Below are 19,791 nucleotides of genomic sequence, written 5' to 3'. Positions count from 1 at the left end.
GAAAACTTGAGTCTTCCTTCAATTTATTTTTTTAAAAAGTTCTTGGGCATTTCTGTATGATCAGTTGGTCTTTTGAGAATCCTTACACTTAGATTTCCCACGTGTAATGTAAGAACAAGCCATCATTTCTGTTGTTTCTGAATTTCATCTTCTCCCCAGAAACGAACAGGGCGAGAATTAGAAATCATGTGTGGTGGTAGAAAGAATAGATGTCATGGGAATTCGATACTGCACAGACTAAGTGATAGACTGAGGTTGTACTTTAAGTTTTGATGAAAATCCAGGAAAGTTTTGAAGGGAGAGCAGTGTACATCATCTCAGAAAAGAGTTCCTTGTCAGTCAGTGCAAGCAAACCAGTAACAAATGGCAGAATCACTCAAAGGTAAGACCAGCTTAATCATGATGTTAAGGACAATAAAATATAGCTCCCCAAGGTAAAATTGGGCTCCTATTGTCTGGGAGATTTGCAGTGTACACTAAAGAATGTAGAGTGCAAATTCTACCTTGTGTGCCTTTAAAAAATTCCCACCATTCAGATGTAAATTGAAGCTGCAAAAGTACGACCTCTCCAAAGAGGAATTGCTATAATCCAATCAAACCTGTGATTTTGTGCAAATCACTGGTTGTCATACAATGAAGAAATAGGATAGAGTAACAAGAGCACACCTTAGCAAAATGATCATAAAATAAGATTTACTCTATTTAAGAAAATGTAATGTGTAAAAATAGTCATTCTGCTCATTCAGAGGCTTGGTTTGTCATGTATTTTGCACTTTCTGCATGTAGATCATGATTTTTTTTTTACATACAGCCCCCCGCGATCTACCAGTAGATCACGATCTACCTGTTGGACATCCCTGGTGTAGGGCAACCAGCCTCATATGACCAGTGTGCTTGGGTTTAATGCAGTAAGGGGTTAATGCCATAGAGTAATCTGTCATGCCAGGCTTAGCCTACAGTATGTCACTTCCCCTCACCTTGGGAGGAAATGGGTAAACCAAGCATTTTGTACTCTCAGTCTACATGTGAATTCTGTGTGTGTGGAGCACTGAGCTGCTCTCCTCCAGCTACATGGTTTCAACCACCTGTCTTGTTTCAGACAATAATGGAGTCTGAAACTAATATTTCCTATACCAAGTTCAATCCCCATATTGAACAGCTGCATATTCCTGCACTGCAGGTAGTTGGACTGAATGATCCTGAGGGTTTCTTCCAACTCTAGAATTCTATGATTCTACAAGAGAAAAGTCAGAGGCACTTGCAAATCCACTCATATACTCAAATCATGGGAACTTGACTTTCAGCCTCATACAGCAGAAAACACATTCTACAGTCACTTCCACTGCAACCTTGGCCCCCACTCATTCTTCTGGTCTGTTTCCAGTTTACTCCCCCCCCCTTTTTTTTTTACAACTGGCTGGCATTTACTTCTGTGCAACATAAGGGGACAACTTTGCTGTGAGTGCTGAACATGGCCTCAACTTCTGACACTATGTGTGGTTGAACTTCCACCAACAAGGACTCTACTGGGACTTGTGTGCAGTGCATCTCCCTGAATCACGTGCAGATCATGAGGAGGGACAGTGCCATTCACACAACCTCCTTACAGCTACATTGTTATGTGACTGGGAGGTTAGCACAGTATTGTCAGGATCATCAAATTGAAGGGTTGCCATATTTCAAAAAGTAAAAACCAGGACAAAGAGCCACCTTTTGGAAATTCCCCTGGACGTCAATTCTGCCTTTGAACGTATAGCAGCCCTATCAAATTGGCTCTGCACCACACCAAAATACATGGCCAGTGGACGGCTATGGGTTCCTCCCCACCTGGCCACCCTTACCCTGAATCAAATATGCCACATTGCTTTAAAGCAAATCACTTCCATCTCTGAATTATATTTAGGGATGCAGAAATTGTTAATTTCAGTTTTGCATTGTTTCATTCTTAAATTCAGTTCTCCACATTTCTGCACTAGCTTCTTAGTGCTTAATATGTCTCCTAAAGCACACATTTTTGAATACACTTTCACCTACTATATGTATTTTTACAAGCACTTCCCCCCCCCCATGCAATGAATTTATGCATGTTATTCTTACCAATGGATGCATTTAATGTAGACTGTCAGATTATATTCACATTGTTACTCATTATGTGGTTGGAGAACTGCATTACAAAATTCAGATACATGCAGATTTTGAAGGATAGCTGCATTTTAGTTAACATATTGTTTTCAGAAGTTCGGATTGCATAGATTCACATGAAATTGAAACCAAACCGGCACAAACTTATCATATTTCATTCAATTTTCAATATGGCTGCAACGTGGAGACTCTTAGTGCTGTCTCCCATTCCTATCTGTACCTTTAATTGATAAGTTTTGGAAAGATGTTGCCCACAATCCACGTCTGTTCCATGCAAAGCAAGGTCAGGGGATAACCTGGAACTATCACCTCTTCCCATTTTTCTTACCCATGGGTGTCCTTATTGCCTTCACTACTGCAAAATGTCTGGCCAGCTCACAGTTTTCCAAATAACATCAGGCTTGCTGAATGCTTACAAACTAAAGAGTCACTGATGGATCTCATGGGATCCTTTTTCAGTAGGTAGTAACAATATATCAAGCCCATTTAGAAGCAGCAGGAGTCTTAATCTTCTCTGCCAGAAAGGGCCTAATCCTCATGGGGTTGTTGTTTTTCCAAGGCAAGGTTTGGTCGCATTTTCACTGTAGTGCATGAGGTTGGCTACATTGTCAAGAATTGGGGACCACTGCTATGGGAAGCCAAGACAGTAAAAGAAAAATGTTTAGTGCTCTAAATAGGATTAGTCATTTGGGGGAGCTGCCCATCTGGTCTCACTGTGGATTGCTGCTACCACCCAAGAAGCAACTGCCTCTTGTTTATTTCACCAGCACAGCTAATGATTGCTGAAAGCACTGGAGGAATCAGCAAGGTGACTCTCATTAAGAAGACAAATCACTTTGCCTCCCCTATAATTTCTATTTGATTGCATATTGGTGTGACTATAATGGAACAGTAATTTCCAAACATATTAGGAGCAGATTGTACCTTCAGGCAAATCCCCAATAAGGGCACTATTGGATATACATAATCCAATGGGGGGAAATGGGAGGGCCTTTGCGTCATTCTTGAAATGAGAAAATCTCAGAACTCCCTGTATTTGGATCTTGCCACAAACACATTGCTGCTCTGCTTAGCCGTGCTGTAAGCTTCATAGAGGATGCAAATATAGTGGCAAGTTTAGAGGATCTACTGTACAGCCTATGTGTAATGAAGATGGGCGAGAGCAGTAATAGAGGGAGAAACTGGGTGGGCATAGGGTGCTTCAAGGAAGAAATCCCTGAAGCATTGACAGGCATAGGAATGTTTAGGGATTTCATTTCCTGTGAATTTCAACATGAACTGACTTGATCTGCAACACTTTGACTAATGTACATGTACCCTTCAGCTTCTGTATTTTGGCAAAATTTGTGGTACATTTTACAACTCAAAAATGTACCAGAATAAGTATCAAAATAGTGGGGGAAACCATTCCAGTTGTTTATTTGTGTTTAGTTTAGGATAAGATAAAATGCATTTAGGATTGCACATACTGAGATAGCTTACATATCTAATTGTATCTTGTGATAATACACATTGAAATACAATATTTGTTAAGATTTTAAAAACCATTGTATCATCATCATCATAGATTAATACAGAAACTTAAGCTTCAGCATTTGTATGGAATGGAAATAAACAGATCCATCTGTCCTTAGTCATAGACATGGGATTTGAGAGACAAGGCATGGAGAGACAAGGCATGGAGACTAAGGATTAAATGACTAAATACATGTTTACAACCTAGAGAAAAATATAAGATACGAATCTAATAAGAAGGTTGTTTTTTTTTTTGTTTCTTGTTTGGTATTGTATTGTATTGTATTGTATTTCAAGGCAGTTGGGGCTCTGTATTGTGGATAGTGGCTTGAAAGACCCAAGTTCAAATTCCTTCTGAACTGTAAAATTTACTAAGTAGCTAAGGGCCCATCTCTGATTATCAGCCTAACCTATCTCTCAGCGCTACAGGTTTTCTTTGATGGTAAAAAAAGTGATGGGGAAGCATTTGGACAGCTCAGAGCAGTCAAAAAGATTCCATTCCCAGCATTTTCAAGAAATGTTTGCTTTGCTATGCTGGCATTTGCGACTTCATGTACACAAATAGTCTGAGAGACTATTTTTGTTTTCAGATAATACTAAAAGGACTTGTAATATTTCCTTTGAAATGGGCTTGTTTGCACAATAATTCACAGTCAATATCCACAACTGGACTCATAATTTAGCTGGTTCAATAAACAATATGTATCATGCTTTAGACTGCTTCAGAAGACCTAGTGTTCGTGTGATACCCAATGGATAGCAACTGCAAAATTTAACAGACATTTGCGAGTCTATTCTTCTTCTACCCCATTTGTGTCAATGGCTGAGAAAGACAATTTCCTCTGACAGTTCCATCTGAAATTGTAAGATGGAATCATATACATTTGCAACATTTATTCTGCTCAGGTTCAGCTCTGGTGGGGGGATAAATATTGTGCTTTTGTTTTCCACTTGTATTTTCTTTTTCCTGAGGAAAATAATACCTTAGCTTGTGCTGCCATGGTAAAGTACTTTTAAAATATAAACATTTTCATGGGAAAGTCTGTGCTGAAAAGAAAGAGAACACTGTCTCCTTTTGCTAGTGTGTTAAAGTATAAATTTACTTTACTTTCATTTTTACCTTTATACCCCAAAAGAAGGTGGATTGGCTTCACCTTTTGAGTTACTGTCTGATCACACAGCACCCTATATTCAGTCCTGGAAAAAAAATCCTGTTCCTACTTTAGTTTTTAATACTTTGGGTCAATCACCACCTTGATTCTGTTGGTGGGTTATTAGCAGGTGGGTCACACCAGTAGACCTATGGGCTTTTGGGGAAGGAGGGGGAGATGGACAAAAGAAGGCTGAGGCTAAGTAAAAACCAGTATATAATTGGAAATAAACCTGGGAGTTTGTACTAAAAGCACCTCTGCCAGCCCCATGCTCAATATTCTTTCATTTCATCTCTGTGAACATTGGGAGGTAGGAAATATATGCAATGTCAAACTTTACAGGATTCCTTCCCCATCCCCCACCCAGAGTCATCATCATTGTTATTTTTATATACTGTTTTATGCCAGAGCAGGCCATCATTTAAGGGGAGGTGCGAAGTGTTTGGCTCAGTCTGGCTCATCCACTGGAATAGATCTAGATACTGCAAAGTTAAAAATTAGTAAGCAGCAATTTAAACACACAGACACTACCTAATTGGGATTAGGGGTGTAAGAAGGCATTGATTTACATTCTGACCCATATTTGTTGTATGCAGTACTGTTTCTGTTCCACTGCAGTTCAGCTTCTGAATAAACTATGTTATTCACCTTGCTGCCTACTGTGGAGGAATATTATGTTCTTAATTATGTTCTTGATGGCATTATTACTCCACACCATTCATTGCAAAGGGAAAACAGTGCAAATGTTGCATGGGAGAGTCATTGGTTACATATAATTTGTGGACAGGAAACAGCAGTGAATATCAATAGCATTCACTGGATTGAGTTCCATTTCAGACAATGGATGAAAAAGTGAACATCAACAATTTCTGATCCCATTTCCATTTCAGTTGGAATTCCCAAACATTCCTAATTTGGCAGTAGGATAGTTGAAAGTTTTGCTTTGCTTGTTTGGCCAAGGAATTGCTTGTGCTAAAAAAACACTTCTGATCATGGAAAATAAAAAAATCAGATATTCTTCATTGTTTCTCCCCTAAGAATTTGAATTTCAGATTTTTGGAGAAGTTGGGCCTTGGGCCATTAAGGACAGCTTTCCTCCCTTATGTCCAAACTGTGATGAATATAACTGAATGTGTGAGAAAGTCATCTTAAATTTTAAACAGCAAGGGAAGGTCACAGGAATTCTGGAAGGAAAACCCCAAGTAAAAGAGGAAGTGAACAAGAGTGGCAGAGTGATTTAAGGAACAGAAGCCTTTCTGCAGGGTTGAGGCTGGTAAGAGTTGGTTAGAGTTAAGCTGATGGGTGGGGATATGGTGACATAAAGATAGTTTGAAGGGTAAGGTTCGGAGAGTTATGTTGTTTCTTTGTTTGTTTGTTTGTTGATCAACTTATATTCCACCTGTCCTCCCAAAGCAAGCAGGGGTGGCAAATTCATCAGTAACAATATCATTAAAAGCATTCTAAGAACAGCTAAAAACAATCACATTATCTCAGCCAGTGATACCAGCAGTGTCCATAACAGTGTATTTTAGCCAACAGATGTCTTGGCAAACAGGAACTAGTTTATATGGGATTCCTGGTCATATTGTGAACACAGGAAGCCCTCTTACATGGACTAGCAATAACTCTCTATAGTTTTGGGTGGGAGTTACTCTCAGCCCTATCTGGAGAAGCTGACAGCTGAACGTTGGACCACAGATTCTCTTCCACTGAGCTTTGTCCTTTACCAAGTTAACAGGATTGTGATGAGTGTTTGCTCTCTTTACAATGATCATTCAGCTCATTCAGCACATTGCTTTGGCCACAACTGTCTCATTCAGGGTCTGGTATGAAGACTACTGTCCATTTCTTCCCCATATTAGTTCTTTGCCAATAGATCTTTACCATTTTTGCCATCATCTGCATTTTCCACCCCTTCCTCAAAAATATTAATTGTCTTTATTGTCTCAAGATACATTTACAAATGTCTGTTTTTTCTGAAAATATTATTTTTAATGTGCAATATTGGTATATTTAAACTACCAAGAACTGTATCACAGCATTCAAATAAGTGCAAAAATTCTGGCAGATAGCTTAGCTCCAATCTGCACATTCATCTGAGCAGTGTGGGATCAGGCCATTTCATTTCAGAATTTCCAAAGATTTAATGCCTTAAGCATCTCTGCTCTGATTGCACCAGTGCCAGAGCCCTTCCATTTAACTCCATCCACATTTTCCCTTGGCCAGCACATCACAGAATCAAGCTGTTGAGAAATTTCACTGAGACTTCTTTCTTCTTCCGTCATTCTGATTTATAGTAAAGAGAGAGAGAGAATAAATGTGCCTTTCAAGATTAGTGATGATTTTAATTTTTAATACCACGTACAGTATCTAACATTTCACTCGGGATTCGGGAGAGAAAATCCTTTTTCTCAACTTAAGGAAAAAAATGGTGGGATGCAATTAAGCTAAAAATTACCCATGAAATAGAATGTTTCGGCATCACTTTCTCCCCGGTGACTTCCACCAATGAGCAGTAATAATCATCTGGTCTCGGAACACGGATTGGGTTTCTCTGCTTAGAAACGGCTGGGTTTTATGGAGCCATTAAGAATCAGAATTTGCTGCATGAATATTCACCAACAGAGGGATTTGCCAGCACTCTGAGTTGAAAGGCATTGTTCTTGTCTGGATGACCTCCTTGTGCAAAATGATCGCTTTATCCTTCTCGACATCATTATGTTTGCTGCAGAAAGAGAAAAGGGGGAGAATGGGGGGGGGTAAAACCACCCCGCTGGGCCCCATCATAATAACGTGTAATCTTCTTGCTCAGTTTAGCTGAGATTTAAGAAGCCTCTGTTCATGGAAGCAGTTTTCAGAAAAGTCTGATCTATAATTTACTAGAATCAACCCGGCAAAAGAGCAAAAGGCTTTAGATACAACCCTTAAAACTCTTAAATGAAGATTAGTTTAAAGTTTGACAATCTGCTGCAGAACCATCTGCCAAATCTCGTGGCAGGTTTCGTTAAACCTTTTTTGAGCTTTCCTTATCATGTTACTCATTCCTCTCCTCTCCCCTTCCTTCCCCCCTCCCTAGCTATCCCTCCTCCCTCCCAAACCCTGAATTCATACCATATTAGCAGGTAACTGAATAAAGTGCCACAAAGACATGACTTCTCCTCCTGAAATCTGAATAGATCCTGTTTCAATAATGGGGTTGTTAGAACCTCTTGAAGATCCTGCTGCAAGCTTGCTAGGCTTCCAAGTTACCGTATTTTTCGCTCTATAAGACACACCAGACCACAAGACGCACCTAGTTTTTGGAGGAGAAAAACAAGAAAAAAAATATTCTGTATCTCAGAAGCCAGAACAGCAAGAGGGATCGCTGCACAGTGAAAGCAGCAATCTCTCTGTTCTGGCTTCTGGGATAGCTGCACAGCCTGCATTCACTCCATAAGACGCACACACATTTTCCCTTACTTTTAGGAGGGGAAAAGTGAGTCTTATAGATCAAAAAATACGGTATTTTCCTTGTTGCCATAAGGAAAAGGTAATTTCAATATATCCTGTGCTTTTCCTGGCCAAAGCTATTTGTGCGACTGCAGTCAGACATGGGGTTTATTGCATTAGTTTTACTGGCTAGCAGTTTTGTCCAGGTTTCTAACATTCATTTTATTTAACTTTTTATTTATTAAATTTCTATACCACACTTCACCTGAGGATCACAGGCTGGTTTACGATATAACCCTAACCATGTTGTATTCCTAGACATTTCTCAGATTTTTTTCTTTTTTCTTTTCAAATTATAGACCTGTAAATCAATTTTAGCACTTCACTTTAGGCAACATTCAGCAGCAACCTTAATGTTTTCCCTTCCTTTCTCACACTGAGGTGGCTTGTAGCGATTTTGCCACTTCTGCTTGTGGTGGCAAATGACTCAGACAAAACGTTCACGAGGAAAAGGTCTTCCTATATCTCACAACCATGGGTATTCCTATATCCTTTATGTCTCACCTCTTCACACACCAACTTTCCCATGGAATTAGCATGAAATTACTCTTGCTCTTTCTCCCCCTGCTGTCAGAAATGTGATTGACAGGCTTATGAGGCAGAGCCTTCTTAGTCATGGCACCTTAACTTTGCCCTTGGAAGGACCTTCCCACAGTTTTGCTGATTTCTTTAGGGTACTTGTGAATAAGTGGCTTTTTCATCAGGTTTTTGGACTTACGTGTCTAATTGTGTGATGTAATGGGTGTTTGGAATATTTGAGGTTATTTTTTACTTGTATGTGGCTTCCTGATTAATGGTTTGTTTCTTTTAGAAACAAATTTATTTTTAAAGATTTTATTGTTACTCTTGGAGCCTCTGGGATGTTCTATCCTCTAAAATGGTGGAGTAGAAATATTGAAATAAATAAATAAGGGTAGCCTAATAACTCTGTATATCAGCTTATCATAACAGCCATATTTCTATCCCTTTATGTTTCCCTAAAACATCAACGATGACCGAGAGTGACTTTATGTAATCCAATGCACACTTTTCAGGAAAGGTGTGTAGTAGCTTAAAAAAGGAGATGAAAGATGGTGAAGGATGCTTTTGTGCAGATGTGTGGCACATGAGTACTGTAAGCAAATTTCTTTAGTCAAAAGCATCCCCAAGGCAGGTGGCTTAAGCCTCTAAAGCTTTTCCGTGTAAATAAATTGATTACCATTTTGTCTTCTAAAGCATTTATTCTTAACAAATAACACAACCTTCTCTCCACCATCCGTGTAGTGACAGTGGGCAGACAGGAATCCCAATTCATGTTTTATGAGGTCATTTAAATTGGCTGATTGAGAGGGAACAATAAGTGCATTTCAGAACAAAACAAACAAAAAAAGATAGATGATGCTTGGCAGAGCAATTTTGGATGGTGAAGAGGCTGGCAAATCTATGCTGCCTTGGTTGAACTAAGTTGTATCCTGCTTGTGGTGATGAGTTTCACACCTCCTTAACAGGCGAAATAAATGGCATTTAGGATGTCATGCTAACTGTTTGCTTCAGTACTGATGCCAAGCTTATTTTTATAGCTGTTATTGGAGTGGGAGTGTTGAACCAACAAGACTGCTCCTCTTGCAATATTCACCTGTCTAAAGAGGTATTGTGGAATGTCCACCATTAGATGAGGTATCAAGGTACCACTTCGTGAGTGTGTTTATGGTATACACACACACACACACGAGAGAGAGAGAGAGAGAGAGAGAGAGAGAGAGAGAGAGAGAGAGATTATCAGCAATTAATCTTTATGAAAGGATTCATTAAGTTGACATCATGAACATGCTCATTCTTAATCTATATTTGAAATAAATCGTTTCCAAATGGACAAGACTTCTCCTTTGATGTCACATTCCTGATGGAATTTGTCTGCAGCTAGGGCTTGGGCACCTTGGATCATGTGTCTGGCTAGTCTCAGGTAGTCACTTATACCTCATTACAATCCCTGATTTTGACTCCTCTTCAGAGTGAAGCTGGAACCTGGATGCAAGAGACATGGCATATTGTGTGAATGTGCTTTTGTGTTTTGAGCTGTTGGAGATAGTTCTGTCCCTTCAATGCTCTTCAGCCATCCATGCTGAATCTGTTCCCCATTACACTTGTAGGTTATTTCAAAGGACTATAGTTTTAAAAGTTACTTGAGCTTTAGTTAAGCATGCCATTATGTGAGCCTGATTTCTGCTAACAACCATGCCTGGTTGCCAGGGAAATTTTTTATTGGTGCCGGGATTGGGGCTTTGGGAGCCGTAACTGTGCCGCTGATGCCATAATGTAACATTCAAACTGAAATCAATCATAGCATCTTCATCTCATTATAGATTTAATTTTCTTCTGTGTATTAAGTTTAAATGTCAGATGGATGAGAGTAAAAGGAGCATAAACAAAGGGACCTGGAATGGTGTTTCCAGTGTTCTGTGAGACCAGGGGAAGAAGGTTTTGTCTGGGGTAAAAGTATGTGTGAATGAGAAAGAGATAATGGAAGATTATCTCTTACCTAGAAGCTTGTGCATTTTCAAGGAGAAATGCAAAAGGATACAGGCAGCGAAGGGCACTGCCCCACCAACCCCAATCTGCCTCCACCTGCCTGCCTTCTTATTTACAACCAGCCTAGGGGTGGCAGCTTCTTTCTTCTTAATCCTTGTAGAGCACAACAGTGGGGAGCAGTGTTGGAAATTCCGATATATAAGCTAGGCAGCAAATGACACCTTAAACCTGGGTTGTGGTTGCCACAACGGCATACCTATTTTCCATGGGGTTGGAACAGATGGCTCTTGGCATCCTTTCCAGCACTGCAGTTCTTTGATTCTATGATCTCAACTACATTGCTTGACTGTAGCTTGCTCTTGCAACAATTCATTTGTCCCAGTACGCAAGAAGAAGGAACACACACAGAGGAAATGGAAATGGTATTAACTATGGACTAAGGCAGAGGTTTTTAAACTGTGGTCTTGAGTTTAAAAACCAGAGAGCCGGTGTGGGGTCGTGGTTAAGTGCGGTAGTCTTGTAATCTGGGAAACCGGGTTCGTGTCTCCGCTCCTCCACATGCAGCTGCTGGGTGACCTTGGGCCAGTCACACTTCTTTGAAGTCTCTCAGCCCCACTCACCTCACAGAGAGTTTGCTGTGGGGGAGGAAGGGAAAGAAGAATGTTAGCTGCTTTGAGACTCCTTTGGGTAGTGATAAAGCAGGATATCAAATCCAAACTCCTCCTCCTCCTCCTCTTCTTCTTCTTCTTCTTCTTCTTCTTCTTCTTCTTCTTCTTCTTCCATTTGGATGGCCTGTGGAAAAGCTTCACATATATACCTGTACTCAACCCTGCCAAATATACCTGTACTCAACCCTGTACTTACTTTCCTTGATGTGATGATGGAGGACTAAGATGCCTGGCATGGGGTCCATGATTCGCACAGCAGTGCAAAAGTACAAAACGCGCATCTTTTTCTGCACACAAGTCAGCTGGCTTGATGGAGATGACAGACCCCAACCTGGTGCCCAGAAATCTTTATACGGTCGCGATTGGACATGTGCCAGTAGTAAAACATGCCTGAAGTCTAGGGAATTGTGAACTCTGGGGAGGAGAATGGGAACAAAACTAGATAGCTAGATAAATGTATACAGTGTTACCTGGGGTTACATACGCTGCAGGTTACATACGCTTCAGGTTACACACTCCACTAACCCAGAAATAGTGCTTCAGGTTAAGAACTTTGCTTCAGGATGAGAAGAGAAATCGTGTGGTGGTGGTGCGGTGGCAGCGAGAGGCCCCATTAGCTAAATTGGAACCTCAGATTAAGAACAGTTTCAGGTTAAGAACGGACCTCTGGAACGAATTAAGTACTTAACCCGAGGTACCACTGTAATGGAAAGAAACACACACACATCATCACCCACAACCATCTTACAACAGTAGAGTAAGCTGAACACTGCATCCACCCAAACTTCTCTGAACCGACTAATAGTTACAGGTGGAAATAATTAAATGTTTGAATACGTGGGTGTGGGTGTTTCCACAAACAACATACCGTAGTAAAGGCTGAGATAATGATCCTCACAATTCCTTTTATTTATTTATTTCTTTTTTGGTATTATCTAAAATGAGCAATTCTTTCAAGTCAAATAGGGTGGCTGTGGCGTTTGCCCATTCCTGGTGATTTTGTTTATACAGGGGGATGGAAATGGTTAATGTAGATTGACCAATGAGAAAGCTCAGAGGCGGAGCCTACCTGGTTTTGAGGCTCAGTCCAGGGGTTTTACCATTGGGGGATAGGGGAGTCAGAGTCAGACAGAGCCAGTAAAAGACAAACATAGCGGTTGTGAGAGACAGGGATAGAACAGAGAGAGAAGAGTGTGGCAGTGTGAGATAGTGCCACATCTAGTTAAGGGCACACATTTGAGAAACCATTCTGAATATATTTAAAACTTGTTTGTTCTTCAATAAACTTTAATATTCGTTGTTGACTTTACAACCTGACTGAGACTTAGTATTTCACCAGAAGAAACCTGGTTGGTGGCAGCGGAAGAGTACAGGTCAATAGTCCATGAAACGACCGGGGGCTCTGTACGAATGCCACAGTGGTATTCAACTAACTGCTTCTACTAGCACAAAGGGATTTGTGATCCCTCTCCTCTCCCCCCTCACCTCCTTCATGCCCTCTACCTTTTTTTTCTGGGAGTTTCTGCAATGCTCAGTAACAGACCTGGGGAGGACATGTGGTTGCAGCAAGAGAAAGAAGTACCATTCTGTAAATGGAAATCCTTGCACCAGTGGAAATCCTTTGTTGGCTATTAAGATGGTGTAAAATGGAACACTCCCATAATCATGTGTGTATAGTTTTTGAAGATGCTTATTGATGAAGAAATTAGCTGTAACCATTAGAACAGTGCTTTTCTCTTGGTTCATGAAGTCTGCCTTCTATTCTGGCTCTGCACCTACAGTGCCATGTTTTCTAGTGAATTCAGAGTCTTTCCCCATATCAGAGAAATATGTAGCCATATTTGGGAAATAGAGAAAGAGCAAAATATCAAACCCGTTCCCAACAACACTGTCTTTCATGAAGTTCAGTGGTACCTCGGGTTACATACGCTTCAGGTTACAGACTCCGCTAACCCAGAAATAGTGCTTCAGGTTAAGAACTTTGCTTCAGGATGAGAACAGAATTCATGCTCTGGCGGCGTGGCAGCAGTAGGAGGCCCCATTTGCTAAAGCGGTGCTTCAGGTTAAGTACAGTTTCAGGTTAAGAACGGACCTCCGGAACGAATTAAGTACTTAACCCGAGGTACCACTGTATGCAGTTTCTCAGAATCCTCTAAGATCTTTCCTCTGGAATGCTTTTTATCACTAGTGAGAGAGAGAGAGAGAGAGAGAGAGAGAGAGAATGAGAGAGAGAGAAGTTAAAGGACCTAAGAAATGGCCATTGTGCACATTCACCAGGGCTCCCATGAAGAAGGAATTGTGCACATTTCCCAGTCAATAGACATAAACACCAGCAAGCCTTGGGAAATGTGCATGTGTAGACTAAATTTTGTACATTATCTGGTCATTATACATGATTCCCCACCCCACCCCACCCTGCACACACATACATCAGAGAGAGGGAGGGGGAGGGAAGGAGGGAGGGAGAGATCATGGATATAATGCACATTCATCTCTGTGACTTGTTTAGCTTTATTGAAAAAAATCTCAGTCAATGTCCTTCAGGAAGTCAGAGGGTATATTTGCTGTTTACCAAAATCTAGTATGAAGCTTCACTACATTAGGAAACAAAGCCTAGTGTTTGCCATTCATCTCAGGCGCTGGTTCAAGGCAAGCAGGTGCAATATACTCACACAAGAATTTAGTAAAGATACTCTGGAGGCTGCAGTGGCACCTCCGTCCCTGTGCTCATAAAAAGCCGTAGCATTTATGGGCAGAGTTGAGCAATCATTATGCACATTAGCCGGTTTTGCAAGGTGGCTGGAAAATGAGATGTAATTTCACTGGGGAGGGGAGAATGGGCTGCCTCAGCAAAAGGGATTCTTTAAAGGAGACTTTAATTCATCCAGATCATATGAATTTTCATTAATTCATTTATTTATTTCTAATTAGGAGATCCGCCAAGTTGTAAGATTAAAAAAAAAAAAGTTGAAAGGCCAATGAGCTATTAAATTCTACATCTTTTACAAAACATTTTTTTTTAAAAAAGAAGCAGCTTTAAAGAAAGTTGCCTCTTTTTCAGTTCCTGTAATAAAAAACCCCACAATGCCTAAGTCTCTCTCTCTCTCTCTCTCTCTCTGTGTGTGTGTGTGTGTGTGTGAAAAACACATTCAAACTTGTTTTAATAATTAAGCTTACAAGGTTTATCCAGACTGCATACAAACAGGGTCACCACTTTAAGGCCAAACTAGACACTGGAGATGCATGAATGCATCTCCACCCTGTTATTTATGCATGCATCTATTGCCAGATTTAGATTGGGGTCTCAGTGCAGGGTGATAGTTAACTCTCCCTCCCCATCTCCGAGCTGCTGTTAGCTGAGGAATGGGAAAGACACAGGGAGCTGTAGCTAATAGCAGCTTTGAACAAGGGCAGGGTTTGTAATAGGACCACAACATGCTGCATCCCATTCCAAATTACCTTTGAGAAATGATTCTGGTAAAGAGGAGATGGAAAGATGCCCACACATGCATCCAACGTCACTTCCAGAGCACCCACACTCTGTTTGGGTGTGCAGATCATACACAGGATGAAAATTGTATGAGGGAGAGCAAGGGTGTAAGGGAATGTCCACCCATTCTGTCCCCAATTTATTTTGTTGCTTTCACAAGTCCTGCATTAGCAGGATTCTATATTGCCTTCAGGAATGAAAGAAATTCCTGACTTCAGAAGTTCACCCTTCAACTTATGGAGGGTTTTAAATAAGGAGGCCACATGATAGGGGGCAGGACTTGCCAGCACATACATTGCTCTCATTTTCATGATTTTCGATCCTCTAGGAGCCATATAGCAGTGGTTTTCCAGGCAATATAGAGGGGTGTAAGTTTATTTGCTTTTCCTTTGCTTTTGTTCTTTACAGCTTCATCCTACAAATAAGATTTGCCCACCTGAATTCAAAAAAGAAAAACATTGTGTGATTAGGCTGTGAGAGCCCCAGCCCCCAGGGATCATAAGAAAGGAACAAAGACTCTGACTATGTGTTATGGAATTAAAATTAGGCCACAACTCTATTAAACTTCTGAATGTAGGAAGACCTTGGCTTAGGCCTCCCAGCCCCCCAGACAGGGGAACTGGGGTACATCAGGGTTAATGGGATACGGGGGTGTTCTGCGAGACGTATGTGTAGCAGGCAGACCCACCCATATCCCCACACGCAGGGTAGTTCACTGACAACCTTTCAGTGTATGGCCAGTGGCACCCATATTACAACCCCTTTAAGAGGGGACCCTGGAATCGCCGCCGCAGGGGGTGAGTCACCACTTCACACACACACACACACACACACACACACACACACACACACACTATATGGAAGAAAAGACTAAAGGATTCCACCCAAGGCCATAAACCGCCAAAGTTGTGATGAATTGCTACGGGGAAAACAAAAGATGCCAATGCAGGAAAATTTCTTCCCAGTCCTTCTTCCCAGTCAAAGACTGTAGCAGCGCCCACTAAGCAGGAAGAAAAAGTTAACTTGCAAACAAGAAAACATTAAACAAAGGGAGGGGAGGGGAGGGTGTGTGAATCTCCAGAGCCGACTGCCTGGCTACTATTGGCTCCATCCCCGGTATATAATGGGACTGGCCCCACCTCCCAGCAATGAAACTTGCTTAGTGAGGCTGGGCGTGAACCTCCAAATGATAACACTGAGAGGAAGGCCAGCCCCTCTTTGCCATTAAGCTCCCTGGGAACTGTAGCACCATGCGCAATCCTCCTGCAAAGGGCACCCACAATGTAAAGTGTGAATGCTCATTGTCCTTTTGGCAGTGCAACATATAAATTAGCACATGCACACTTTATGCAAATCTGTGCCTACCCTCATATTCTGTTTCATTGATGCATTGCTTCTTTTTTTGTCACTGCATAAGTGGTTACCTTCTTCATGGCGCTGTTAACAGTGGCAGTGTCCATATGCCAGGACTCATCCCAGGCATTGGAAAGGGGTGCTCAAGTCCAGCCACGGCAGGTTATTTCCAGACATCCATGAAAAATAATACAGTAGACCTGGATTAGTCCCATAGCAGAAGATTATTATTATTAATAATAATAATAATAAACAAGCAATAATAAAAACAAGCTGAATGATTACAACTTAAAAACAAAATTAAAATACAACATTAAAATACTGAAACAATAAAATATTAAAATGTATCCTCATCGCAGGAGGAAAAGGAAAAGAAAAAAAGAAAGAGAGGGAGGGAATCAAATTGGCTCCAAGCCAAAGGCCAGGTGGAACAACTCTGTCTTACAGGCCCTGCGGAAAGAAGTCAGATCCTGCAGGGCCCTGGTCTCATGAGACAGAGCGTTCCACCAGGCCGGAACCAGAGTTGAAAAGGCCCTGGCTCTGGTTGAGGCTAATCTAACTTCCCTAGGGCCCAGGACTACTAGGGTGTTGCTATTTATGGACCTTGAGGCTCTCCGTGGGGCATACCAGGAGAGGCGGTCCCGTAGGTACGAGGGTCCTAGGCCGTGAAGGGCTTTAAAGGTCAAAAGCAGCACCTTAAATCTGACCCTGTACTCCACCAGGAGCCAGTGCAGCTGATAGAGAGATACGCCAAGGCACATTTTATTTTCTTATTTGTTAACATTTCTTTGCATCCTCATAACAAAAGTTATTTGAACAGCTTATTGCTGTGATCCCCCCTGGGTACTATGATCCAGACCAGGAGTAGGAAGCACTAGAGGAAGAAGAGTCTGAAGTGGAGGGGGCGAGACAAAAGAGCAGAGTACTTTCAATGAACCCCACCCCATCTCCCAGATTTTCAGAGGCTGCCTCTTTTCTACCCATGGAGGAGAAGGGACTGTTAGAGAATGTGAAGGCTGAGCATATCTCAGAGGTGCCACATTCTGCAGCACCGTGGGAGGGATCTAGCAGTGTATGTTACTGAGAAGTGGCACAACAAGAAAAGAGAGATGAATTCCGCCTTCAGGCCAAGAATTCCCCCAGGGGCAGGAATTCTCACAAGCTGCTGGGCATTCTCTGCCTCTTCTTAAAAGCTTGGCAAGGTAGGTGGGGAAACTCACTGGAACAACTTCACAGCTCCTGTGCAGTCTTTGAAGCTATGTTATGGATCTTGGAAATCTGTACCTTGGTGCTGATCCTGGACCAGAACTATCGTTGCTATCCTTTCGTCATGTAAGGGTGCGGGGACTGTGGTCTACTCTTTCCATGATGCTGAATTGATACCACTTGTCTGCTATAATAACCTTCCCCTCCATTACTTACAAGGAAGTATCTGTTGCCATTTTTTTGGCAGGAGCCAGCACACTTACAGCAACTATAAAAACCATTTAAATACAGTGAATTATTATAATGTCATAATCCTTTCTCTGATGTTCATGCAAACATGCACAACTGTATGCCAAATGTTTATATGCTGGCCTGAAAAATACTGACTGTTCATATTTCTCTTTCTTTCTGCAAGCATTCAAAAGAATCTGGAAGACCCCAAACACCATTAAAAGAGACAAGTCTAGAGTCGTGGACTCAGCCACAGGTAAGAAACAGCATTTGCATTATCTCTCCTTTTCTCATGTTGTCCTAGAGCAAGGATTGAGAAAGGATGGCACTCCGTATGAAGCTGAGTACCCAACTCCCATCATTATGGTGGTGATAGCGCTCTCTCCAAACTTGGATCTCTTTGTATATTTGGACCTATTCAGTTTAACCTCTAAGAGCAGGTTAGACTGACAAATCAAAAGGGGGAAGACTCTGAAGCTTTTCTAGACTATTCGGCTGGTGCTGCACAACTCTCCTGGTCACACTGGTATAGGTATGATATCAAAACATTATTAGGTGGATGCTCTTAAAGAAGCATCCTCCTAGGCCAAGACCCATCTAGCCTAGAACTTTCTTTTCACATTGGCCAACTAGATGCCTATTAGAAGCCAGGTTCTTTTTTAAATGTATGCACATTATTACTAGTATGTGTGTGAGTGTGTAGGAGGACCACCAGTCACATGGGGCATGGTCATGCAAATTGGCCCATATTCGAGGCAAACTCTCTAACAAGCCACTGACAAACAGAAATGTACAAATTAAGTCAGTGTCTGCGGAAATTATGAGAAGATCATTAACTCTGGGGATGAAATTCTATTTAAGTCTTCAGAATGACAGCTTAAAGGGTGAAAGCTTATCAGCAGAACATTTTAAAATCTTAAGGTCCACTGGTTTTGACCCAACAGAAAAGAAATTATGTTCATGCAATTCAAGGGATGAGAAAAATGATGAATGAGTACATTCATGGACAACATTTAACTTGAAGACTATATAATGTGTTATAAAAGGAGGATTCTTGATTAGCTACAGTTATTTGATATTGCTTTGTGTCTTTACGTAATTGTTTTAGGGTTGCAGAGTTGAGCCGATTAATGTTTTCATATTGACTTAGAGATGGGAGGAAAAATTGACAAAACTTTTGGATTTTAATTATATTTTCTGTTTTGGCAGGCCTCACAAACTCTCTTTCTTTCTTTCTTTCTTTCTTTCTTTCTTTCTTTCTTTCTGCATTTATTCCAAATTACTACTCAGTAATTTCCCCAGCTGGTTTTGCCTGTCTTGCTGTTTTTCTTGTAGTTCGAAACGATCTTTAGTTAAGTTGTACTGTATATGGTGGAGTTCAAGCTGTACATGGTGCTTTACATCACACAATTCTCTCTCAGTGTGAATTTATTTACTTTAAACTTTTATTAAAAAAATTACTCTGCATTTTGGCTGAAAAGACTTGCAGGGCAGCTTACATGAGATCAATAACAAACAAGACATTATCTGTCCAGACATTTTAAATCTGAAAGACACAACACAAAAGGAAAAAAAGGAGCAGAAAGGACCAAGCAGATTCAGACACTGGTTGCAGTTGCAAAGTTGAGCAGCTCAAATGGATATATTTGAGGGGGAGCCAAGCAGAAGCAAGCTTCCCATCTTGTCCCCTGCTTCATCCAGGTAGAATAACAGCTGAAAAGGTAACGGAACTGTCTGGCATGTAGCCAGTAGTGGCTGGTATTGTGGCACAGTTGGGGCTATATTACCAACCTGGCTTGAATTGCCCAAGTGTCGTGAAGCCGCCATCAAGCCATTTGGGTGAAACAAGAACCACAGACACAATTCATTGGAGATTAAAATTAGGCCACAACTGTATTGATTACAGATGTAAGTGAGTTTTGTCTTGGCATTGGGTAGCCTATTAAGACCTCCAGCCTGCCTGCTGGAAGGATACCTGAATGCTATATATAGCTGTAGTACAGAGAGCCAGAAGTCTTTTTCTTTTTCTTTCTCTAAT

The 19,791-nt window shown here is 41.2% G+C and overlaps 1 protein-coding gene across 3 annotated transcripts in view; it reads left to right on the top strand.

Annotated features, from left to right (window-relative positions):
* Positions 1–19,791, top strand: part of PCDH11X (protocadherin 11 X-linked) — a 726,435-nt gene that overhangs the window by 384,393 nt on the left and 322,251 nt on the right. For all 3 annotated transcript variants that reach the window (XR_014506898.1, XM_083422245.1, XM_083422246.1), the window contains one exon: positions 17,938–18,009. Coding sequence is in view for 2 of the 3 variants with exons in the window: in XM_083422245.1 (XP_083278371.1) it covers positions 17,938–18,009 (72 nt within the window). In the remaining variant the exon portion in view is untranslated. The remainder of the gene's footprint in view (positions 1–17,937; positions 18,010–19,791) is intronic.

This window comes from Podarcis tiliguerta (assembly GCF_965153285.1).
Source record: "Podarcis tiliguerta genome assembly, chromosome: Z".
In the NCBI taxonomy this organism is placed as follows: domain Eukaryota; kingdom Metazoa; phylum Chordata; class Lepidosauria; order Squamata; family Lacertidae; genus Podarcis; species Podarcis tiliguerta.
Note: the sequence above shows the minus strand (reverse complement) of the source record. Positions and strands in the feature narration are given on the sequence as shown.